The sequence below is a fragment of the Typha angustifolia genome, chromosome 8, assembly GCF_048772165.1.
Source record: "Typha angustifolia cultivar Huaian chromosome 8, ASM4877216v1, whole genome shotgun sequence".
Lineage (NCBI taxonomy): Eukaryota > Viridiplantae > Streptophyta > Magnoliopsida > Poales > Typhaceae > Typha > Typha angustifolia.
The window spans coordinates 14,801,872-14,827,810 of record NC_133246.1 but is presented as its reverse complement, the minus strand read 5'-3'; the positions used below and the strand labels follow the sequence as shown (position 1 = coordinate 14,827,810).

General features: G+C 38.0%; 4 protein-coding genes across 4 annotated transcripts; 1 reads left to right on the top strand and 3 right to left on the bottom strand.

Annotated features, from left to right (window-relative positions):
* Window positions 1-4,045: 4,045 nt before the first annotated feature.
* Window positions 4,046-11,063, bottom strand: LOC140766199 (uncharacterized protein At5g19025-like). The gene is made up of 2 exons (XM_073105666.1): window positions 10,336-11,063; window positions 4,046-4,288 (listed from the first exon to the last, which is right to left on the bottom strand). The coding sequence occupies exons 1-2, from the start codon at window positions 11,031-11,033 to the stop codon at window positions 4,249-4,251; spliced, it is 738 nt and encodes a 245-aa protein (XP_072961767.1). The 5' UTR covers window positions 11,034-11,063; the 3' UTR covers window positions 4,046-4,248.
* Window positions 11,064-11,511: 448 nt separating this feature from the next.
* LOC140765708 (protein PALE CRESS, chloroplastic) lies at window positions 11,512-16,702 on the top strand. Its single transcript, XM_073104914.1, has 7 exons — window positions 11,512-11,687; window positions 11,791-11,873; window positions 13,189-13,383; window positions 13,728-13,814; window positions 14,215-14,265; window positions 14,442-14,621; window positions 15,661-16,702. Exons 1-7 carry the CDS (start codon window positions 11,549-11,551, stop codon window positions 15,892-15,894), a joined length of 969 nt encoding a protein of 322 aa, XP_072961015.1. The 5' UTR covers window positions 11,512-11,548; the 3' UTR covers window positions 15,895-16,702.
* Window positions 16,703-16,932: 230 nt separating this feature from the next.
* Window positions 16,933-24,691, bottom strand: LOC140765707 (uncharacterized). Its single transcript, XM_073104913.1, has 6 exons — window positions 24,391-24,691; window positions 21,021-21,260; window positions 19,370-19,481; window positions 19,124-19,298; window positions 17,587-17,827; window positions 16,933-17,469 (listed from the first exon to the last, which is right to left on the bottom strand). The coding sequence occupies exons 1-6, from the start codon at window positions 24,572-24,574 to the stop codon at window positions 17,168-17,170; spliced, it is 1,254 nt and encodes a 417-aa protein (XP_072961014.1). The 5' UTR covers window positions 24,575-24,691; the 3' UTR covers window positions 16,933-17,167.
* LOC140765705 (isoamylase 2, chloroplastic) lies at window positions 21,350-24,531 on the bottom strand. The gene is made up of 2 exons (XM_073104912.1): window positions 24,391-24,531; window positions 21,350-24,235 (listed from the first exon to the last, which is right to left on the bottom strand). Exon 2 carries the CDS (start codon window positions 24,183-24,185, stop codon window positions 21,666-21,668), a length of 2,520 nt encoding a protein of 839 aa, XP_072961013.1. The 5' UTR covers window positions 24,186-24,235; window positions 24,391-24,531; the 3' UTR covers window positions 21,350-21,665.
* Window positions 24,692-25,939: the final 1,248 nt, after the last annotated feature.

Here is a 25,939-nt window from a genome sequence, read left to right as displayed (position 1 = left end):
AAAACAGACTCTAGACTAGTCAACTATTCATCTTCTAAGTAAAATACTATTCAATTCAGCATTTTACTTACATAAATGCTCACATAGCAAAATTATACACCCTTTTGGTATTAAGTTTGGCCTGGAGTCCAATTCGGCACATAAAATTTAGAGGAGGGCTAGTTTGGCCAAATTAAAAAAATAAAATAAAACTCTATCTATATACACCAAGTAATTCAAGTAGCAGTCAGTGTCATGTTAGAACATTTTACAAGCAATACTATCATGAAGAAAATTTTCAATAAAATTGTCACTGTTAACAACAGGAATTCTACTTCCAAGACTAGCAGCATTATAGATCAGTAGGAGAAGAAGAACTTGGAAGCTATGATTAAACTGGTTTGCTGCCTTTCTACTCTCAACACAACAATGATGTTGCTATTTCTACCATGCAACTTCCAACTCCTTTTTTCTTCTGGCACAAACAAATTCGTCCAAATGGGTTTTTATCTCAATTATCTACTGATTTGACCAAGCAAGACAAACTTGGGAAGAATACTAATGGAAGTCTAAATTTCTAGACCTGGAAATGATCAGACCACAGTCCACTGTTTTGGCTCAACTTGTAACACTTTTAAAGCTCTGGAAGATGACACGTCTCTCTCTCTTTATCTCTTTCTATCTCTCTTCTCGGGTGTTGGTGTCTTTCAATGAATGTGAAATGAGGTCCGACGATAATTGAACCGTTAGCTGTTTCCATGGGTTACTTGCATTTAGCTTGTAGTTGTTGCAGAGGAGAGGACCACCCACCATGGGAGGCCACTCAAGAGCCCATATACTTATCCTCTTCTACGGTTTTGGTTGATTCGTATAGCCTTTACTGAGAATAATAGAGTAGTAGTACTCTGCAAGCATAATAGCTGTCATACTGGTACTTGTGCATAACTACTAGTTCTCTAGTATTATAGGAGTTTAGGACCACTCTGAGGCCGGAATAAGACAGCTTTACAGGACTTTTCTTTTCCAGATTTCATATTATTTTAATTTAAAATATTTTCTATACCGGTTTTAAAGTATTTATAGTATACAATGTTCCCAAATTAAAACTTTCGGTTTTGAAAATACTTGCATAGTTTTTAATTTTTTTGTTTGATATACTTAAAATTTTAGCATTTTTAATTGCGACTATCACGCCAGATTTGTACTACCATTGGGTTTTGGACTGCTTTGTGTATCTATGCTATAGCCAAATGATCTAGCACTATTAATAAAGTTTATAAAGATTTCGTAGAATCTTTTTATTTTCACATAAAATGAAAGGAGGAGACTTTGGCACATCATATGTCCCATGTAAATGTTTGCCTCTAAAGTGTCCTACATTTTTTCCTCACATCTAGATCACCACCCACATTATAGGATTATGGTTAAAGTACTAAATTTTAGAACTTGTTATGCTCTGATTAGCATCTCACTCTACAGGGATTAAATCATGTGGAACAAATTGTCTCCTCATAAAAGCGGTCTAGACATCCATATTTTCCTACTCCCTTAATGTTAAACGACGAATATCTCATTAATCTTTGAATTGTCTAAGGGGAAGAAGGAGAACAGGAAGGGAAGATTCATGCACAAAGATCGGAAAGATGACAAGAGTCGCCATTTTGTCCACTTTGTTTTCTATCACATAAATTTAACTTCTGCTGCTTAAGATCGCCTTCTTATTTTTGGGTCGTTTACATACACTCCACTTTGTTTTTCTTTTTCCCCTTAAATCTTCCAGCATTCATTCAATTCATGCAAACTAATCGTGTAAAGAAAGTCACTTTCGGAACAACTCACTTCCTCTGGCCAGTTCACGGCTCTCAACTTTGGCTGCCCCAAGGAGCAGGGCAGGTGGTCCTGTGCTGCTGCGAGAGCTATCGTTTGCTTCCTCTGTCCAATTTTTTTTCCCCTTTAGTTCGGTTGGAAGCCAAAAGGACAAGCGAGCAGCACAATGAGAAGAATGGAAGTGGAAAATAAGTACGAGAAGCAATTTATTAGGAATCAGTTTCAATTTTATATAGTTCTTTTTTTCTTCTGATAAAAATTTGTAGACATATAATTTATTAAGCTTCAAACAAACTGTCAGACATATAATTTATTAAGCTTCAAACAAACTGTCACATTCGGGTATACAAAAAGAACAAACCTCTTCCCTCTCCTAACCACTAAGGCAGCCATAAGAAAAGATCATTTATTTCGAAGTGCCGTAAGAGTTCAATTTAGACGGTTTCACTTCGACTTTACACTTATTGTGCTTTGTAAGGACATTAATGTGTTAACTTCGAGACTGCTAAACAAATAGACGCCAGTGCAAAGTATCAACAAACAAGTTTACAAGATTACAGCAAGTAAATAACATATTGGGTTCATAATCTCTGAACTTGAAATCCAAGGTATCTTTCAAACTTTATTTTGAGAATGCAGGTCAAAAGATACATAACTTTCTCACACCTTACGGAGCACAATTGGGTTTCCTTTTTCTAGGGGAGCCACAAAAGAACTATTTGATAGAGAGAGCGTTTTTTTCCCTACGACGCCGTCGGATCCCACTCGATGGACCCATAACGGAAGAAACGCAGTGGGGAAGAAAGGATGCATCCACAAAAATGGCCAATGGCATCAATATATGACAATCAGCAAACATTCTCAAGGAGTATCTGGGCCACTTTTTGCATCTCAATCAATTGTAGAGTGATACATTGACTCTAGTCACCAATGAGAAGCAAGAATCTGGATGCAAACATAGTTGGTTGTCACGAAGATCAAACGAACAATTCTCAACAGTTCACAATTTGTCCGTCAATAATGAGTAGGAAAGAGGAGGGGCGATGCATTCACACTCCCACAGTGGGAATGGATGCTGCAGTGCAGTCACCAGATTCTCCCTGCCCTCACCACGCTCACATAATATCAAGTATTGAAACGGACTTCACAGAGGAATATTGTAGTAATTAGGCAGCAGAAGTGGCAGGGAGAGGGGCCCCATCAGCCAGCCAGCTCTCGGTAGAGATCAGACATGGCAACGGAAACTAGGAGGCAAGATTAAACGGGAATACTATTAACCTGTGAAGGACAGTAGGAGAAGGAAACAAAAATTCCATCGCTGTTGTCTTCTAGATCTGTTGGGTCACATGTCATTGGAATTTTCTGACTGGTATAATATAGTTTTACCTAATAAAAAGACAAAACCTCACTCACTGCTCTTTTATCCCTTATGTTCAGCACGTTTAGAAGGCCACCCATCCTCTCAGTGCTGGAAGAGCAGCGGGCTGGCATACTGGCGACAATTCGAAATCGTCTCTAGTGGAAAGAGGGAGAAGAAAATAGACCTCACATGGTCCTATCTAAGACTACAAATGATCAAAGTGACTGTTGAAGCTTAGCTCGGCTATGATAATAATACTATATACTATACGGTTTGCATTTGTTCCAAAGGGGGAGGGAAAAAGAATAGAAGGAGACAAACTAAAATGCCTGTCTCAGTTATTCTAAATAGGGTTCTAACCCTCCACCTCTTCCCAGAAAAAGAGAGAGAGAGAGAGAGAGAGAGAGAGCTCAACAAAAGATTCGACACAATTACCTGACCAAGTACTCTGAGAGCTAGTGGGAACTGATAATTCTGAAACAACATCAACATATGCTAAATTTCTGCAGTGTTATTAATCCGTCTCTGAAAAAATAATGCAGCCCAAGGACCCACAGAAGACACGAAAAGCTCTTTTCAAAAGATAGCAACAAAATATCCTCGATAAAAACATAAATAGGATATAGCGCATATAGTAACAAACAAAACATATACGGCGAGATTCTGACAAGATTAGTTGGAAAATTTGTGCTCTCTAATGTCTTCACGTTGATGAAAGGAATTCTGAAGCAGATAAATGATGAAAATGACAGTAGAAGAAGATTGATAAATTACATCTTTATTTTTGCACCTTATCGTGTTTATTATGCATCAGCTGTCTCTCCTCACTTTATCACTCACAAAGTATGGAGAAAGAATCTCCCATGTGAGATCCACATATTGAATGCGAACATTAGCAATATCCTACATAAGATTGTCTTCTTTGTTTCATTTTGTTGTTTCTTAACATGGTGAACAGAAGTTTCAACTTGAAATACTACTCAACGTATACAATTCATAAGAAAATGAAGCAGAATTAAGTATCAGTGGCACATATGAGCCAATCGTTATCACCGATCTCCTCCCTCAAGAGCCAATCGTTATCACCGATCTCCTCCCTCAAGAGCCAAATTCTGCGTGCCCCTACAACAGTAATTGTAATGTCCAATCAGTACAACTGAAAAACACTACATTTTCCAGAAATAATGAAGATATAAACATAGCAATACGGTCGCTGGACTTCAAGAAAGAAGAAAGTAATCAAATAATCTCTGCAAGGAAGAAGACATCAAATGAAGGTCACTATCCTGCCAAGTTTTATAGCTTGACTAGCATTTTGATTTCTTAACGGTAGACAGTATTTTTTGTAGTCTTGGAAGAGTGACTATTTGGCAGTGAAGTGGACCTGGGTCCATCAAAGAATTCTGATGGCTTATTAGAGTAAAGCCACAATCTGTCTATGAGATATTTACTCTGATTATAATTAATTTGTCAACATCTCTCATTGGTAAATGCTGAGAAGACAAAACTAAACCATTCCAAATTCATGATCATCCCAAGGATTTTTCTACTTCAATTATATAGTGCGGCTTATACATGTCATGCAAACAGAATGTGTGGTAAAAAACAGTTTGTGAAGAATTGGAATGAAATTAACAGAAGATTCCTTTAAGATAAAAGTCATTAAAAAGTAAGAACATTAAGATGATTGCTGGAAGCATCACAATGTAAAGTTTCCTCATAGTAACTCCAAGGAACAAAACTCTTATGCCAATAGATATACATCTAAAGGATTTTGACAATGCCATTTGGTTTGGTTTTTCAGTAATATTGTGAAATGGATGCTTCAGCCTTGACAGAAGTGAGACATTAGTGAATATTAACAAAGCATTGGAGCAAATAGTGCAGGTTATAATTGCAAGAGACAAGATCAACCAGAGTGCTTCTTCCTTGTATGAGCACATTACAAATTAAGAAAAAAGAAAAATGAGGAATTGCAGTTTAGTCGACTCTGATTATCATTGCAAATCCCAACTCTTCTGATGAGAGAAACAGCTCTTCATTTTTGCCAATAACACTACTTCAAACAAAAAGCAAAGATTGACATATTTTCATGAATAGCTACCAATATGACATCAAACGATCTAGAAAATAATACTAAATTCCTATGCCAAGAAAAACAAGACGAGAGATCTTGCATTGAATCTGAGGCAAGGTTTGTTGATAGAATCAAGGTTCCAAAAATCGGTATCGGGATCGGGATCGGCCGTCCGAAAAAACGATACGTATCGGCCGCCTGTATCGGATCGGACTATTTTAATTAAATAAAATTCTAAATATTATTAAAAATATTAGAGAAATTTTTAAAAATTTAGAAAAAATTATAAGAAAATAAGAAATAATAATTACTCACATATAAAGCCTAAAAAGTAAAAATCTCTTTTTCTCCCTCTCTTCTTTTCTATCCCTCTAATTGTTAGTCTAAAGTATTCATTTTCTCCCACATTCTTTTTTTTTATCTTTTTCTCTCTCTCTTTCTCAACTTTTTTTTTAATCTTTCCTTCTCCCTCATTCTCTCTTCCTTTTTTCCTCTCTCTCATACCCTTTTTTTTAATCTTTCCTTCTCCCTCACTCTCTCTTCCATTTTCTCTCTCTCTTGCTTTTTCCCTCTCTCACTCTCTCTTCCTTTTTTCCTCTCTCTCATACCCTTTTTTTTAATCTTTCCTTCTCCCTCACTCTCTCTTTCATTTTCTCTCTCTCTCTCTTGCTTTTTCCCTCTCTCTCTCTCTCTCTCCTTTTCTCTCCCTCACTCTCCCTTCCTCTCTCTCCCTCTCTCTCTCTCTAGCTGCTGCTGACAGCTGACAGCAGTCTACTGCAGGTACCTGCAGCAGGCCGAAACCGAGTGGTTTCGGCCTGGATCGGGATCGGCCGAAACTCGAATCCTTGGATAGAATCATCTGCCTTCCTACCAGTAGTTTAGTTCATACAACCTATGGGTGTCCCTCCGAAAATTTCGTTATTCATAGGAATGGCCTGTAAAAAGGTAGTGGTGAGTGGTGACCTAGAAGTTCTCCTCTCCATAGGAACGGTCTGCAAGAAGGGGTATAGATGACTTTCCAATTTTGGCTTTGTCCTCATTTTTGAGCCAAATGCTATTAAGGATGTAGTATTGTAGGATGATGATGAACTAAATTCTAAATATCTACCATCTATATGAATCCTATTGATGAGTATCAGCATATAATGCAATTTATCACCTTAAACTTGTAGATACTATTAACAAATGCAACAACTTAGGTAGTCTAGTTACTATCTAGCAGCAACACACCCTTGAATGACCCGGCAATCCTCCAAGAAATAATACCTTGTCCACAGGTAGTTTGCCTATATAGTAAACCACTCGATGATGGTGCATCTAACAAGAATTATCAGATCATAACCAGCTGCCATTTCTGTTTATACTTGGGCCCAGAAACATTTGACCTACTTCCAAAGTTACACACAAGGTTGCAAGCCTACTTAAGAACTTTTACGATCTTTTTCTTCAATAATATAGTGCCTACAGTCTTGATCCACTTGTTGTAGAACTTGGATCTCCATCCACCTTATGATAATGCCATCACATGTTGCATAAAGGGACCACCTGTACCTCAAGAAAGCTGTCCATATCAATCAAATAGTCAATTGTGCCCAAGACATGAGAAATTCGTGAAAGAGGAAGGATGATATACTGGCCTAAATAGGAAGCGAGGTACCTCATATGGCAAAAGGACGATATAAGGTAAATAAATAGATTTTTCTTTTTCGCATTTTTTCTGCTGTTTACTGCTACCATAAGGTTCCATTGTAGGCTACTTTCATCTCCAATGAGAAATAGTTTAGGAGTTCCAATACAACTCAAATAAGAAAGCCAGTCAGACTCTAGGAATTTTAATGAGTCTCTGGTAAGAACGGTAAATGGTTATTCTGCAAACATATGACAACTAAAAGGGCTATTCAAGATTGGCAATGGAACTGTAAAACTGCAAGTCAGTAATGGATAAGATACAAACTACAAGTATTAATCTAGAACCAAACATATAAGAAATATACTTGGATAGACAGTACTCAGCACTACATAGACTAAAGAGTACATCTAAAATGAAGCAATGACAGTGATCTGTAAGTTAAGATACACACAAGTAAGATATTCCTTGTACTCCATATCAATTCTTACTGATACAGACATGCAGGAGCTGCAAGATAAAACTTGTTTGTAGATTTCCATCAATTCCTTCTCGTGGATTAAGCAGAACTAAATCTCTTGAAGAACTCTTTTTATCACTCACTCAAGAAGTTAGAGAAAATCATATTTCAATATTTCTATGCAAATCAATATAATGTTATCAATAACAACTGCATAAGAGTCTGGAAGGATTTTAATTTTGAAAGGAACTTTAGCAACTTGACTCATCATCCTGGATTTTAATTTAGAAAACATTGTAAGTACATGGACTCAGTTACATGCTGGTTTTCCAGTTAATTTTGGAGGTAAAACCAACCACTGGAAGGATTTTATTTTTGACGGGAAACTTAGCAACTTGATTCATCATCCTGGATCCTAATTTAGAAAACATTGTAAGTACGTGGACTCAGTTACATGCTGGTTTTCCTGTTAGTTTTGGAGGTAAAACCAACCACTGGAATAGACTCAGCTCCATTAAGTGCCTTTGCTCATACATATGCAGTGTCACATATCAATAACCAACTAATAATAGGCTTGTTACATTTTTCTTAGTGAACATTTTCCATCTGAACCTGATTCTTTTACATATTTTAGATATAGAAAGGCTACTAGTAAGCATATAGTCCTTCAAGAGAGTCCATGACACCATCATGATTTCTTGTCTTTGATAATTACTATCCTTGGGATAAGGAAAGTAACAAGAATCCCTTGCTTATTGGATCTTGAAGAATTTGATCCACCAATGCATCAAGCATCTTCAAATTAGTCAGAATCAGTTTCATAAGCCAGCAACCGTTTTCCATCTTGTGGTTGGGGTTACTTATAGAGCCGAAGGGATCGAAGATCTATAGCAAACATGAAACAACCACTCCAATCACTAACAAATTTATAATATTAATTCTGGCAGCAGTGCAATAAAAACTGCTCCATGCAGTGGCCACATAGGTGCTTGCTGCCCCTTGCACCACAAGGTAGATCAGCAATCAGGCTTGGCACCCCCTTGGTATATGGGCTGCTTGCATGGGATTAGGCAACCCATTATCCACATAAGTTGCGTGAGCCACTATTTTAGCAGGCTGAAATGGTGGCCCACTTGCAGAATTCACCCACTAAATGCAGTAGTTTGTGTTTAACATTATCCATGTTCTTCATAAAAAAATTTACTATTTTGGTTACAGTACTGAATAATTGTGTTCTTTATCAGTATTTCCTTATCAGAGGTCTCAGGCATGATAAAGGAAATGCAGATAAGGGGTCATGTGCATCCTCTTATTCGTGCATTCTTCTATTCAGGTATTAGGTGATGTTTGAATGCAATTCTTGAATAAGGAGAACCCACTCTTGAATAAGGCTCTCATATACTGGAATCAAACACCACTTTAAGTGAAAAACATCCAATCTGAAGACCGAAATCTACTGACTGAAAGCCCTAACCCTATTTTCTCCCCTCAGACGGTATGTGACAATCGTGGCTTATAAGAAGAGGTCTCCCTGTTACACACACTAACACACAAGAAGCTCTTGTGGGTTGCCACCCCCTATGTTAAATGCTCTAATCCCCTCCCCTCCTCTCCTCCCATTTCTCTTATACCACCTACATGACCTCTACCCTCTGAGACCTTTGTTAATTCCTCTAATCATCTTCACTTTGCCCTTTTCTTAATTCCTATACCCTATTGATACCCCTTACCCTTTTGCTTCAGTCTACGTCAGATATGCATGTGAGGAAATGAGAGTTAAATTAGTAGCTACAGTAGTCTGATGAATGAAATAAGAAATGATCATTTTGGTAGTTAAATTATGCATACTGAATAATGATAAATAATTAGCTACCTTTGCATACAAATAAGGCAAATACTAATCAAATGATCATTATAAAATATTCTACAACTACATATATATGTTAGAATGTTTACTTGCTAAACCATTTAGCCAGCTGCATATGTGCCCATATACCGAATAGGTGTTATGAGATTGGGTGACTGTCAGCATACCATGGCCACTTTTTAGACAATTGTCCAACAATGAACCAGAACCTACAAGCCAGTAAAATCTACACAGTCACACTCCCCTCTCACAATTTATGAATAGCTTAGAAATCAACTAGGTCTTTCTTGGGCTTCCATAGATCCAGTAGCAAAGAAAAATGTGCCATTATCCTATGCAAGACCCTCATTCCTAAATCATCCTGAAAAATCATATGATTCAAAGTTTCGGAAACATTCCCCTTTATCCCTAATATAATACAATTCTGACCTGCCAACGTCCAAAAAAAAAAATCTTCTTTTCTCATACTTATGATAAGATACAAGGTGTGCTAAAGAAGTTACTTACTGCAGTGGGAGTCCTGTAGGTAATGAGAAGCTAAAAAAATGAAGCCCATGACTTTGAATTCCAACAATCGTAATGCCTACAAAAATAGAAAATGAGAGAGCAATGTCCACTCCCTTCAACCTCATTGGTTTAATCCCCAAATATTCCATATTATGGCCTAAACGGATTAACATAAGGAATTTGGATTATTTCCCTCCCTCTGTGCACTTTCTCTCGTAGTAGTTCTAATTGAACCATCAAACACCAACCTTCCCACCTACTGCTGAGGCGAAGGACCGAGAGAAGAGATCTAAGGTCAATCATTGACAGGCACTGCGAATAGCTTAATTAGGCAAAATACTAAAGACTCGATAAGACAGGGCGCAATGAAGATAGTTAGCTGAATACAAGATGTCGCCGGAGGTGTATATGCAAGCCATGGGGACAGCATCGAAGAGTAAGCAGGCCAACTGCTGCAATACCGTTTGGTTCAAGTACCGCCAGACTGACTGAAAACCGTAATCTAAACAAGCAATGAATAAATTGTAACCCTAAATAACGTTAAACTTTATACCACACTCCTGATCTTCTGCTAAAACATAATCATATCAGGAGAGAAAATCAATGACCAATAGTAGTAGAAGGAGCTCACTTCTTGTGGCGGCGGCCACGCTTGGGCCCCCATGCCTCGAGCTTGGCGACGGGGCACCCGCATCTGGCACGGAAGAGCAACACGGCGCGCCCATTGGACGGTGCCATCCTCCGGAGCTCAGCTCGGAGGCACTCGTAATCCGGATTGTTCCCCTTCTGCCCACCCTTCCACGGCAACTCCTCGATCTCCTTCCACATCGCAGCCCCTGCGGCATCATCAATCCCACGAAGCGATTCCTCCGTCTGCAGCTGGACATCAAACTCGAGAGCTTTCTTCATCCCACGGCATCTAGGGTTCCGGCACAGCCGCCGTTTCCATCCCCGCAATAAGAGATGGGCGGCGGCGCCGGCGAGGAGGAGGAGGAAGGGGGCGGCGAGGTAGGGGAAAGGGGCAGCGATGGCGGCAGAGAAGAGGGGGGAGAGGAAGGGGGAGAGCGCGCGGGCGATGTGGGCGAGGGAGGAAGCGACCAGGAAGGCACAGGAGAAGAGGACGAGGAGGAGGATGAGGAGGTCGAGGGTGGCGGAGGGCGAATGCTTGCAAGAAGAGGTGGGGAAGAAGGAGAAGGTGAATTTAGAGTTGGAATTAGGGTTTTGCATGCGCTTGGGATGGAGGAGACGAGAGGAGGAAGAGGAGGAGGAGGAGGAGGAGGAGGAGGAGGAGGGGGGCATGGCGGTGAGAGAGGAGAAGGGGCGGAGCATGACGAGGCAAGTAGTAACAGAGTAAACTCGTTGCCGTCGCAGAGAATAAATTATTACGTACTCGTTTGGTTTTATTACCGATGGATTATTATTTTATTAATTTGTTTCCTTTTTCCTCTCTATTGCTTAGAGAGGGCAAAAAAAAAAAAAAAAAAGTGATGTAAAAAAAGAAAAAAAAGGCAACAAGGAGTTGACCTATTAATTCAAGCATCTTTTGGGATGAGATTAGGTTGGTAATAACTAATCAACGTCAAGTTTGATTCATCTAACAAAGTATTTGATTGCTTGCATCGAACGATTAGTATAATAAACCACCATAAATTCTTGCAAAAGATGCCTACTTTCTTTCTTTTTTTAAAACTTTTCTTCAAGATTTTTAATCTTCCTCAATTTAGCTCACTTGACATATATATTTATTTATCTATTAATAATTTCATATGTGATGGATGTTATATAGTTAAAGATTTAAAGCTAATAAACTCACATCACTCGTCTTACTCCTGCCTCTGGGTAAAATGACCGCGACCGCTTACGCTTTGCCCGCTCCGTTCCGCCCTCGCCCTTCTCCGCCCAATTCGATCCCAATAACCTTCCAACTCCATCCATCTCATCGTGCTTCCAAGTTCAAATATCCTATCCGTTCTACATTCTCAGGTTCCTCTCTCTTCTCCGACCCACTTCCCATTCACTCCTCTCTCTCTCCTTTCTCCTCTTTACTTGTTATGTTTTACCTAGTTGGTTGGTTGGTTTTGAACAGTGAGAGCAGTTACGAAGAGCGAGGAGGAGTACATCGTCGAAGACGATGAGCATGGCGGGCTCCCGAAAGAGTTCTACGATGAAGTATGCTTACTGGGAACATTCGTCTTTTCTTTGTTTTATTGTAACTGAGCATTGCGGAGAGTTTTCTTCATAATCTTGGTGTACTTCTTCAGTGTTTTCTTCATAATCTTTGTGTACTTCTTCAGTTCTTCTCTTAGGCATTTTGTCATATAGATTGGTGATGGTTATTTGATTCTTCTGGTATCCAGTTCCCAATTCTTCTGTCGTATTCGTAGTGCTTGCTGTTGTTAGATTAAGAGTTTCCGTGAGATCAATTGAAGTGTAACCTTAATGAAGTGATAGTTCGGGATGTCCTTGATTTTCTCATCTTGCTTTTTTTTTCTTAATTTGCATGAAGTGGTTTCATTTTAATTTTGGCCCCGCTTTTTAATTTTCGTTGTTATGATATATTGTTGTGAGAAGGAGTTCAGTTTTATAATGAAATCTGGGTAAGTAATTTCCATTATGGTTTTCTTTCACGTTGTACCCCAAATTTAATTGGTACCTTCTCAGGTACCTATTAAATATGTATCCATGGATGACATCATGATTTTGTTGAGCATTGTTTATTGAAATATATTTTAAAAAGGCTGGTTTGTTCGCTAATCTGATACCATGGAAATTCTACATGCATTTAGTTGCCTAAGGTTGCGAAACATTGTAAGAATTGTAATACTTAACATGTCATCCTTTTTCCTAGTATGAATTGACCAGAGCATAACTCAAGTTTAAGAAGGCCTTAGAAGAGTGGAAACTGACACTATGGAAAATAGTGCTAAATTTCCTGAAGAAAAAAAAAAGAGGGGGAGAAGAAACTTGCCTTTAAATTCTTTTTGGTCTAGTTAGAGATAGAGTTATCAACCTTAGAGTTGCAATTCTGGTTCATGCAATCAATGAGTTCTCTTCTAGATCGAGTAACATTATATTCAATAAGCATTTCAGTGTTTATACCATGTAAAGAATTTATCCTTATCTTGGTCAACTTGTTTCATAGTGTTTCTGTTTGAGAATGTTGTTTAGATTCATCATCCATATTTCTAATTTTCTGTCTTTTGGAATATGTTTTCATAACTTACTAATCAAAACTTTATTATTTTCCTGTTTATATCATGCTTCTTGAAACATTTCATGATGTAATTCCACCTTCCTCATGTTTCTCTTCAATATCTTACCTTTTGATCGATGAAAGGAATTATGGATAGAACATAATGGACAGAATTTCTAAGTCCTAGCTTTCCTGTGGTATTTATCTTCAGATAGCTTGTTCTTTGGTTTTTTTTTAATAGCTAGAATTTCTTGTCAAAACGTATCTCTTCATATTGTACATTGACTCTAGGAGTGGCAAGCACGTCAACGGGAGAAAACCAAGGAGTGGCATGCATATCGTCAGAAAGAGGAAGAAGAAGAGGATAGAAAGACAACTGAGTATCGAGAGATAGGCATGCGTCTAAAGGGATACCCTGAAGAAGAAATTCGCAAAGCAAGAATGCTTGTTTCAAGTTTCATAAGATCTGGTGAAGAAGTTGAAGAGGTAATTTGCCTTAAACAACACATCATTGAAAACATTCTACTCTTATAATTTTGTAAAAATGCTGAAGTAGTTGCCAGTCAAATACTCGGCAACTAAAAGAAGGATCAACTCTTTGGATCTTTCCCTTCAAGCTAAATGATGAGAGAAATTTTTTTGGCTAGCTGATGTGGAATTTTGTCTTTCCATTTATTCATGCTGAACATCCATTAAGATTAATTAAGTTTGAAGAACTCGATCTATTCAAGTATGTTAGAAGTTTATGATATTATGATGAACTTGAGCACACTGAACATATCTTGTTAACTATATGTCAAGTGATATTGATCCAATTCTTTTATAACCAGAAAATTGAGGAGGCTGCTGAGAAGGGAGAACTTACTGAACTTGTTCTAATGGTCATATGGAATCGTCTTGATCTTGCTCGACGTGATGTATGTGGATCTTTTTGTTGTATTAATATTTATCGATGTTTCATTATGTGGTACCATTGCTTATAACAATATCATCTTTCATTTGCCTAGAGTGCATAATTTATTGAATCGTATTCACCATTTTTGTTCCTCTTGTTAATATATAATTTCCATTGTACTAGATTTCTTGTTTTTCTGCAATTTGGTGACCCTAACTGTAGACTCTATCCTAATCGATCATTTACTTATATCATACTCTAGAATATGAAAGAAAAGGATTCTCACATCAGTAGAGAAGAGAAGTATAGAAGAATGGGCTAGCTGATGTTATCATGATTCATGACACCATGAAGTTCTCTGAAAGCATATTCACGATAAACGGAAATATTGCCTAATCAAGGATTCGTCATTCCATTTTCAGGATGAAAAAGATGTTATTAGAAGCCTCGATCTCTTGTACAGAAGGATTGAGGTATGACTTACTTTTAGAAGATTTACAATCTTGTCAATTTCTCACAGTGGTATACTCTCGTTATTATCTTGTTACGGTACAATTTTTTATAACAACAAAGATTAATTTTTTTTAATCCTTCGAGATTTTAGTCATCCTGTGAACACATTTATTCTTAATACACAATGTATTTCCAGACAGAAATATTGAAGAGGGAATCAACACCATCGATGAGATTGCTTAATGACCTTTTGAATCTTCATGATGGATTTGATGATGAAGGGTGGCTGAAGAAGTGTAGAAAGTGCATGATGGAGACATTTCCCCGAGAGGACCCTTTTAGTATGATTCTTCCTGCTGGTTTCGACATTGAACAAGTATGTTTCCTCTAATTAACTTGGAAATTGCTCTTTAACCACCCCCTTTTCATATATTGTTTTGATAATAGAGCTGCTGATAGTCAACAACAAATTATAAAGAACATCGAGTTGAACACTTTTTCGTGCTCCACACAAATTTGCTTATATCTTAGCTTTCTTTATTTAAAAAAATGCACTTTCTTGAGGGCTAAGATTTCAGAGTTATTGTTGGGTAAATATATAAGAAGTCTCAATAGCAGAGTACGTGTACATTCTTGACATTAGTTTGTCATGGCAGGAGCATATTCGAGCAATTTATTTTATCGGCGAGGGAACTGTTTAGCATATAGACATCTTGAAGATTGTTCTGATTGAGATTGATATTCATGTTGCATGTGATACAATTAGCATGTATCTGGTGATGAAGATATTGATGGTAGGGTTTTTACTAGACCCACACTTTTTTGCACTTGTGCACATTTGAAATCCACATTTTACCTCTTCATAATTACTGGATCCTTTGGTTAAAATAATTTTCCTGGGAAATGTATGTAGATGATGCTCAGAGTTGGAACTTGACTCTTCAGTGTAATTTCACTCTGTCACATTACCTGCTACAGTGAGTATCTAGGATAATAAATCAGCTAAATAAAAGCATGTTAGTGTTCAAATTCTAGATCAATCATGAAAGTTATGGTGATGATTTTTTACATTGGACAATGAATTGTATTGATGGTGTTACTTAGTGCGGAAGTAAGATCAACCCATTGTATCCAAGAGAATCACAGTTCAAGACTTAGTCTGAAAGTAGGATTGTGTGTATCTTTCTTCCCCAGACCCTGTTCTGGTAGTAACCTCGTGCATTGGGATGCCCGTTTCTTTAGCACTTCATTGTATGTTACAAAAGTTAAGCTTCCCGGACTGTAGCCATTGCTTAAACATGGTCAAATGATTCCCCAACCCTATTCTAGTAGCTTTTGTATTGTTAATTTATGTGCTCATTCTTTGGCTGATATTTTGAGAAATCAGGAGAATAACATTGATATGCCTTTGCCAGCATCAAGGGCGCATTGGATTACCGCCTGAGGGTGATGATGTTCTTCTAAGGATTGATTTTGTGAGAGAGGTTGACACATTGCTGCAAGAGGTCCGTGCCGAACAAGATATCATTCAGGCTCAACAGGGATTGGATCCTGAATCAGTTGCTGCCAGGTTGAAGCAGCAGGAGAAGCAGCAGACCATCCGTTTAGTGGAGGCTCTGTTGGAGTTGGCAATGTCACTGAACTGGTGATTAGTGTGGTCTAACTTCTATGTGTCTTTACAATCTCTCTATTGCTGCGGCAAATAGGATATTTCTCATGAAGGTGTGTGAATGAAGATATGTCCAACCTTCTGAAGTGTCTCCCTACTACTAAAACAAAGTGCTATGATGGCGGCAGCAGCAGCAAGCATTCAATTTTCATGACTGCACAGCAGTTCCCTACTGGCTATGCTTGTGCATAGTTCATCTGTGATCATTCTACTCCTAGAAGAATCTTCAGAAGGTAATAGTAATGTACTGACTGCAACGGCTGCTGTTTGTGCAAACTGGGATACATGACTCCTGAAAACCTCAAGAGGATCTAATATACAATCTTGTTTTCGTTAGGCTAGCCAGAGAAAGGCTAGTTGTATGCAGCAGTCTTTGGAGTTTTATCTAACGAATGTCATGATCTTTTGGTAATGATCTGCTGCCTCTCGATATCAGTGATGTTTGTGAGACTTGAATTGCGTGTTTCTCCCCTGGTGTAGTGTGTCAATTGATCTAATGGTATTGGTTAATACGAAGCAATTTAGTGGAAAGATACCAGGAAATGAGCTGATATTGATGAGCGACGTCATCCATGTGTGCTTCTGCCTGGAGTGGAGAATGCAATGTTAAGGCGACACTGTGTGTCACTTGGACTAACGAAAATCTACGTAACTTTGCTTAAATGAGAACTGCATTTCAATGACTGGTCGCAGAACCTAATCATTTGTTCTTGGTAATCCTGTTTGCAGAACCTAACATTTGTTCTTCGTAATCCTGATTGCAGAACCTAATCATTTATTCTTGGTAATCCTTGTGTTGAAGACAAGGTGACATGTGATACACGTTGTTACTTGCTATCCTGTAATTTTCTTAAAAAAAGTTTTATTTTAGAAGGCTACTCCTATAGACTGAATGTTCTTCGTTGATGCGTGATAAATAGTGAGAAATACTACAGCTTTTGATGGGTCAACTGAAATACATATTCTTACCAAACAATAGGCAACATACCCAATCGTTGCACAAAGACGAGCACTGATATTTTCCATAAGTAGCACTTGGAATCAATTATTGATTTATAGAAAGTCAACCATACAAATATTACTTTCTTTATACAGACCATGCAAGTTTTACACTTTTACTACCCTTTATTTTCTTTCGTCCAGATTACTATCATCATACGGATATCACAGGCCAGAACTTTCTACTTCGAATATGGAAATGGCAGCCAGTGATACATATCTTACATATAAACAAGAAAGTTCCAACCAGAAGTCTACGCAAATTCCCGGTCGGCCAAGACCAGAGGAGCTACAAGAGTCCAGATGTACAGAGCTGCAGTAGCCCACTCTGTGCAAATACGTATCCAAACAGTTGTCCAACCGACATCAATCAGATCTGAGCTATCTGAAGTAGAGCTAGTCCATCCAGTCAGAAGCATTGCCGAATACATACTAGCTAGGGCGAAAATAAGATGGAAGAAAGTGTACGAGTAGCTGACAGGCTGTGCTTCATTTTCTCGCTTCTCTTCTTTCCCCGACTCCGGATCACCACTTTCAAGCAATGACTTTCTTGAGCCTAAAATATTGGTTGTTTTAGGTAAAGTGAAATTAACATTTGGATGGCTTGGCTGATGATAAGAAAAAAAAAAAGAAAATGTGGACTTCAATAACTCAGGTCTCAACTTCTAATTACCTGACTTCGGGGAAGATGGTGGTGAGAGAAACGTTGTGGAAGATCCAGCACGAACAGCAGAATAGACGACAGAGAGTACTGTGGTTAGCATTCCAAGAACAAGTGTACCTATGGAAACCTGCTTAGAATGCTTGTGAAGACCATTGCATGCATAATCCGTGGGCTCACTTGACAAACCGGTGTAACAGAGGTATGCACAGTAAACAGAGATTACTGATGCAGGCAACAGGCTGCCATTCACCTGATCAAATGAAAGTCAATTGTAGTCATGAACCTTTCAGAGGTCCGCTCATTGCAAAACTAATAATAATAATAAACATGTTCAACAAGATATGCATAAAATTCAGGCATTTAATACAATCTCGTATTCTCATTAATGCATGGTTCTGAACACCTCTCTCAGACGAAGAAAATGCATCCAGGACAATAAGAGCTAACATCCTCCAAATCTGAACTTCAGCTATTCAACTGCTTACTGAAACTTTTACTGGAAGTGCATGTGTTAACAAAATTTAAGCATCAAATATTTCAGTTGATGTACAACTAGCAAATATTGTAAAGAAACAAAATATAAAATCTAATATAATCAGTGTAGACAGGTTTAAAAACTGAAGTGATAGAAGGGCTTATGCTTACAAAATTACAAAACCATGTCCTTATCCTGCATCTTAACATGCATATTGAATAAGTCAAGATGACTCAAAACATGAAATGAACTAATCACTAATACTTTTAGTGTTTAACAGGAGAAATTTTTTAAAGAACATACATAGAAACTATCAAACAATAACTGAATTTTTTCATATAACTCTATATTAGGGGTGAATGATATGTTATGACTTCATTCTATGCTAATTCTTGGGATTTATGAAGGTCATAGGAAAAAGGTCAATTTTTGTATTTGACTCATTCTTAGTTTCAATATTACAAGCAAAAAAAAAATCAGATAACCACAAATTATTGCCACTACCCATACAGATGAACAAGAGAAGATTGATATTTCTCGATTACTATCAGATAATGAAATAAACTGTTGAAAAACAAATAAGAAAAAGAAAATAAAATACCGCTGCATTTTTCCCTAAAAACACGCTAGGCTTAAAGGTTTAAAGTACAATGGCATATACAGATTACAGTATAATACTTAAATAACATTGGATTCCCTGAAAATAGACAATTACTAAGATCTATATCGTAAATTTTTGTATCCTTGAAAGTAAACTTGGTAAGTTATCATTGTTCTTCTACTACCTGTTATACACAGATAGAGACCAGAAGTTTGGTGGTCTATTTTAACATAACAGGCTATTAAATGGGTAAATGTACTTCTAATGGTGGGGTTCGATTTACCACTAAACTAGTATTACTGTTCTCTTCATATATCCAAAGCAACCAAAAGAATATCACTTTTGGCATTGTCAACATTAAAATATTGACATTTATCTCAAAAAAAAACATTAAAATATTGACTTCATTCTGCACTATAAGATTATTGATAAATGTCAATGCTTATATAAAATTTAGAAATATCATTTACCTGGGGATGTAAGGCAATAATTGCAAAGGCAAAAGCAAGAATCATTGTCATGACAATAAAGAAAATATTGAGCCCACAATCATGACCAGAGGGGTTGAACCACATGAAGAGAACTCCGGAGAATCCATATGTTGCAAGGTAGCAGACCACAGATATTGATAGCAGAGCAATATACCTGCCATGTAAAATAGGTTTAGTAAAAAATCACTTTAATTTCCACTGGAAAAGACTAGAAGAATTATTTACCATTTTTGCTCATCTTTCTCAACCCATGCATCATTCCATGTGTGCACAAAGTCCAGTAGAATGATCACTTGCACCAGAAGAAACACTCCAGACCCAAATTTTGACAGTGTTTCTGCAGTAAGGAAAAGGATACATTGAAAATATTACACTTACAGGATACTATTTCAGATGAAAAGCAAGACCAAGTGAGAACATTTTGTTCAGAATGCAATGTTTCAAAGTTGCCCATGATAAGCTGCCCTATAGCCATAGTAACAAGGATTGTCATGCGGGGTTGGCATGTACCAGCCAGGTATTATGCCAACTCTAGGCCAGCACATGGGAAGGCTGTAGAACTATTTTTGGTGGCAGCAGAAGGCCTCACAAAAGTCTTTGCAGCAGCAAAAGCATCCTCAGGGCCTCCTATAGCCACCATAGGAGGCTATGGCCATCGATCAGGCCCCCCTTATCAGACAAACTGCTTGAAGCACAGATTATGAAATAACCCACTATCTATATCGCACGGATCATCACTTAAGTTAGATCAAATAAGTGAATCCGTTTTAAACATGATCCTCTAAACATATTTCCTCCATAAGCGGAGATGATAAATATGCAAGGGCATGAGACGAGCTGTAGTAGAGCATGGGGACAATGATGATGGCTGGCTAGGGCATCTCCGCGATGACAACCTGATACAGGGAAGTATTTTATCATCCTCCCTTTCACCCACCCTCTCTATCTCTCTCTCCATTGACTCTTTTTGGTGTTGGCATGGACCTGCTGCCGACATGCCCCATGCCAAAGGCAATCCTTGGACATATGTAGGTGTAGGAGCATATACAGTATAGTGATACAAGATATTGAGGTACTATAAAAATACTCCGTAAGTTAATATCAACATCAATTTGAAAATTGATAATTCCCCTTTTAATGTTAATACTGCTTTCACTGCGCTTCATGATGAAAAAAAGTAAAAATATGCTTCATATTGTTCACTGTCCAAATAGGTAACTCTATTTTTTTTATATTCTAACATAAATCTGAGGGGGGTGATCCTACTCTGCACATGAATCTAGAAAGATCTGCAAGATTTATGTCGCATTGAAGAACTTTTGAGTTCACGCTAGTGCTTGCATTTGCACAAAAATATTCACATCTAAAGTCTTGATCTTAGTTTTGACTTACTACTGACAAAATTATGGGAATATAATGAACAATAGTGTCTTCACTACCATCTCAATGGCACTTTTCTTTTGCTCAAGAAAGCAGGCATGTCTATTTTTAGTTTCAGCATTAAATCTTTAGAATATTTAGAATGCGGACTAAATATTTGCCTTTTCTGATCTACATCAATTTAGTAAATAAAGAATTATTTTCGTCAATATGTTATGATTCCTAAAGTTTGTTAAAATAAGCTACAGAACTAAACCAGCGTATTAAAAACAATAAACACCTTGTCAGGACTCGCAATAGAAATAAATGGAAGAAGCCTGTATTACATAATTATGTAGCTTGAAATTTACCATCTTTCTTAAACATAAGAATTTGAACATTCGCCACTACTACAACAGGCAGCAGGAAATTAAAACAAGAAACTTAGTACAGAAAAATGAAATAAGCAAAATCTGGTAAACATTGTATTAATCAGTCTACAATGGAAGCAACTTACCATAGATGGTCACAACTATGTTTGGAAGGAAAAACATGAGAACTATGAGCACTGCCCAGACAGCAATTTTTGCAATCCATCCACCATGATGCCATGCATCTCTTTTGTCATTTTGATCCTTGACACCAATCATCATGAGAGCAAATATTGCAAAAAACAAGAAATTCCCTAAACTGACACGAAGGACTGCATTGCTTTGAAACCATTCCTTCGATGGGGTGTGGGCGAAAGTATTTATCCCTGCAAAGAGAATTGTTCAAGCAACTAATCAAAGAATTTATGACTAAAACTTATTAAATAGGTGTTTGCGGAAGGTAATGCTATATAACTTGAACCCAATAGTAGCCCACTCTTATAAAATTATTATAATAAACAAAGACAAAGATTGAAGAATAAGGAAACAAAAAGATAGCTGAGTACAACATTGCCAAAATGCACAGCTATTATTCTCATACTTCCAAATTAATGGAATGAACAACTTCTTAGGACATGTTTGCTAGACAAGGGAAGGTTCATCATTTTTTTTTCCTGCTTGGCTTTGAAACAGCTATTAGCTCTATAACTAGCACAACAGAAAATATCAATAGCGACAGACAACCAATCTGCAGCATACAAGACTGCGATTGATAGAGTGATTGCATCAACTCAGATTGTGCTCCTTTTTGCTTCAAATAAGGCACAACTGTGAGCCTTTATTTCATAAGACAAAAGTCCAGCAGCCTCATGGACAGGGGAATCAGAATCACTAGCAAAGAATCCTGGGAATGGAAGTGCTGTATCAACCAAACGAAGCCACACAGATCCTTCTGGTTGTTCCGGTAATGTAACACTCTCAGAATGGTCGCTAGCATTGAAAGAAAGAAACAAGTCACCCATAGCTGCCTTCAAAGCCATTGAAATAAACTTGCAAGAAGGGTCCACCCAATTTGGCTCAGATTGGTCAGTGCCATGCCAAGAAATATTTTCCACTTTAAGGAAGTCCTTTCTCTGAAATATGTCACCCCTTCTAGTTCTAAGAGAGGATAGATATGCAACAAACTGTGTGACCTGCATACCATAGGCTGTTCGCAGGCCATTCCAATCAATTGGTTCTCTATCACTGTAGGATGGTGAACCACCAGTGGAGTAGCCACATTCATCCCCCATGTTAAGGACAGGAGGACCTAGTGAAATGAAAAGGACAAACAGGAAATTCCGTATCTGTTTAAGCCGTGTTTCAAGGACAGAAATATCGTTCGTTGTGCCTTCTTTGCCACAATTCCAACTTAACTCTGAAGCAAGCTCGCTGCTACTGAAGCTAACCAAATCGACAAGAGGAAGTCCAAAGTTCTTTGCGATATAGTTAAAAGAAAATGCTGGACCCCTGGAAGAGAAAAGATCCCCACTGCCACAAAGACGGGTAGCAATATCACTAAGAAGTGTTTCGCCCCGCAAAAAGTTTCTTACATCAGTACAGAATCTCGTGTTCATTTCAGCCCACCTTTTCCAATGGGGAAACTGGATTTCCATGTATGACATATCAAGTGGGGACCAGCAGTCAGAAATAATCTTGGTCCTTGAAAGAATTGGGTCCAATGCTATAGATTCAACTAGAGGAGGGCGAGATAAATTATTTCCATTTGAACCTCGAATGAGAAAAGATGAATTGACAAAACAAAAACCATCAACATGGAACTCGACTGCCCAATAGTGGAGGCTATCCAAAATAAGTTGCTGGACAATAGGAGTATTACAGCTCAATGAATTATTTGTTCCCGATCCCAATTCCCCATCAACGACATAATAAGAAGAATTATCAATCCCACGGAATGATATCATCTGACTAGCTGCATCTCCTCCCTCACTAGTATGAGTGAAAACAACCTCCAAGAAGACCTCTATACCATGAGCATGCATAACCTTAATCATCTCCTTCATAGAATTTATACTTGAAATACCATCATGTCCACGGCCATATGAGTTCATTGGTGAAAAGAAATGATAAGGGAAGTAAGGGCCCTTTAGCTCATCAAATGGAAAAACTGGCTCCAACAATATCGCATTGATACCAAGAGTTCTAAAATGCTCTATTTTTTCAATCAAACCCCTAAAAGTCCCAGCAACATCATCAAGCAACTCACTTGACTTGTGCTTTGTGAACAGCTCCACATTCAATCGGTAGACCACCAACTTCTCCATAGGTAAACGAGGATGAGAATCATTGCTCCAGTCAAACTTTGGTTCCTTGCGTAAAGGGGCAAGACACTTTGCTGGAGACACCTTTCCGCCTTGATCAGGAACAAAATCTCCAACCACTTTGGCATATGGGTCCAAGAGTACCTGACGCATGTGAAACCTATCTCCTTTTTTCCAAAGCATCGGTCCCCTGCAGCGATACCCATAGCTGACATAATCCTCAACAGATTCCATAGAGACATGCCATATATCACCGGTGCGATTGACATAAGGATCCAACTCAATCTCCATAGCTGGTTCAATTGCAGCACCATCATACAAACAAAGAATAACACTCTCCGCATTTCTCGAATACAATGAAAAGTTAGTCATTCCATCATCAGAAATCGAAACGCCAAATGGCATGGGATGTCCTGAACTTATACCAATAGGAACACAGAAATTTGAATTCCTATGAGTTCTTATTTCTGACCCATCTGCAGTCAATAGAAATGAGAGGTAGAAAGGGGCTTGAGAAGCATTAAATTCCAACTCCACGGCATAAAATCCTAACACATTCTCCAAAAATGGCACTTTCACAAAATCAGGAACTAACAACTGGGAGGAATCAGACCTGAACATGCCCCAACATAGTACTAAGCCATCTTCCGTGCCCATCTGTGGCAAGCATGAAACTTCAATCTGTGCAGTGTATTTTTCATTCTTGGCACCCACCACAACCACCTTCACTATTCCACCGTTATCACTCCTAAAAGTATAACAGAATTCCTTCTTTTTTTCCTCTTTGACACCAATTTTGACCCCCACACGCGGCTGCAATTGTCCCATGGAACTCCGCACAACTGAGCAGCCGATCGGATCGTGAGACCTAAAATCAACCGGATTTCTTCCGGTAGCCAATTGGAATACTCTTGGGACCGACGAAATCATCATACTCGTTTTAGTTATATTACCACCGTGATAGCAAACCGGCAAGGGAAGAGCCGCCATTGATGAGTACGAGACGAATTGGATTGTCTCGTAAAATTGACGTTTTGCTTCTGTTAGACAATAAGGCGTGTGGGATTTACTACAAGGGGGAGATCAGAGAAGTAGCAAAGTAAAGGCTACCAACATCATCGGACAAGAATTAAGAACCGCATCACTATCACTACCCCGCTACTGTAGAATTGAGAGGAAAGAGGAGATATCTTACATGGAATTTTCTCGAGGAGGGGGGCGGCGACCTCGCGAAGGATCCAAGAGAGGACGAGGGAGAAAGCGAAGAGGGCGCAGTAGGCGAGGCGGGCGGAGCGCCTCGAGATCGTCGACGCCACCGACGTGCAGAGGCCGCAGGTGCAGCTCGCGCAGCAGGACGCCAAGCACGACGCGGCCCACATGTGTCAACACCCTATCCTGATCTCGACCACAGCAGACGAGACGAGATGATGGAGATGGAGAGATAACGAATTGGGGGCTTCGGGAGGACGACAAGATGTGCGAAGAGGGGTTTCACCGTTCACCGTTCACGCGGCAGAATATACTCGCCAGGCGCCACGTGTAACTCCGTCATAAATCAATATTTTTCTCCATATATTTATATAACTTGGAAATTTGGCATCCATACGGTTCCAGAACAATTCCAGCTACCGAGCAACTCGAGCTCGGTGCTCAGCTTGAGCTTAGCTGAGCTTTGGCCTAACTCGGCTAGTTTATAGTAGAGCTTCCTTTCAGAGATGGTTAACGTACGTCTGTCACTCAGCAAATGAGTCAGTTTCATCACTCAGCAGCGGTTGGGTTCTACTTGGAAGTCATGGATTAGATTAGTTGACTTTTGATGAATTTTGCCATCCCATATTATATATCTATGATTTAGATTCATTATGACCCGTTAATCTAAATGTTCAATCTACGTATCTCTAAAAAGAGTGGTTATTTTTTTGTTTAGTCTATATCTTAATACAATAGATTGAGTTATTTAATTCAGGTATTGAACAGCGATAACCCTTTTATCTATTATTTTAAAAAATGAATCTAATCTAAATATCAAAAAGGGTTAGTTAATTACTTTGTTTGATCTATAATTAGCTCAGAAGATTTGCTTAGTTGACAATATATATATATATATATATATATATATATATCAAGAAAAGCCAGCATATTTTTTATAAGAATTAAAATTAATTTTATTGTTTAATCTATATATAAAAAATGCCTATTTTTTTATTGAGCCTATAATTAGCTAAGAGTTAGTAATCCATTAAAAAAATTAAGTACAAATGAAAACGATGTAATCTTATATTGTGATAGATACACTCAAATTAGTGAGTATCTAGTGGCATATTTTATTTGAATGTGATCTAGTATATTCGAAACTGTGGTCCTTTGGCGGTGACATTAGATACATGAAATGGTTGAATACATCTAAACCCTCTCAAAATTATATATATACTGATGTTTTCCACACACAACTATATTTCTGACCTTTTAATTCAAAAACTACGTACGAGTTTAAATAAAAAATATTTATCTTTATATATATTTATCTTGTATTACCATCCCACCTTTTAACTTTATCTTTAAATAAATATTTATTTAGTCAAACGTATTTTACTTTGGCTGCTAAAGTCCTTTCACCCATCTCTGCTTTATCTGTACCGCTTGACCACTACCTATTTATGAGACTATTATGAAATTATTAAAAAATTTCATCTGAACTAAATTCTCCCACCCAAATAGATTATTATCTAATAAAAATAATGATA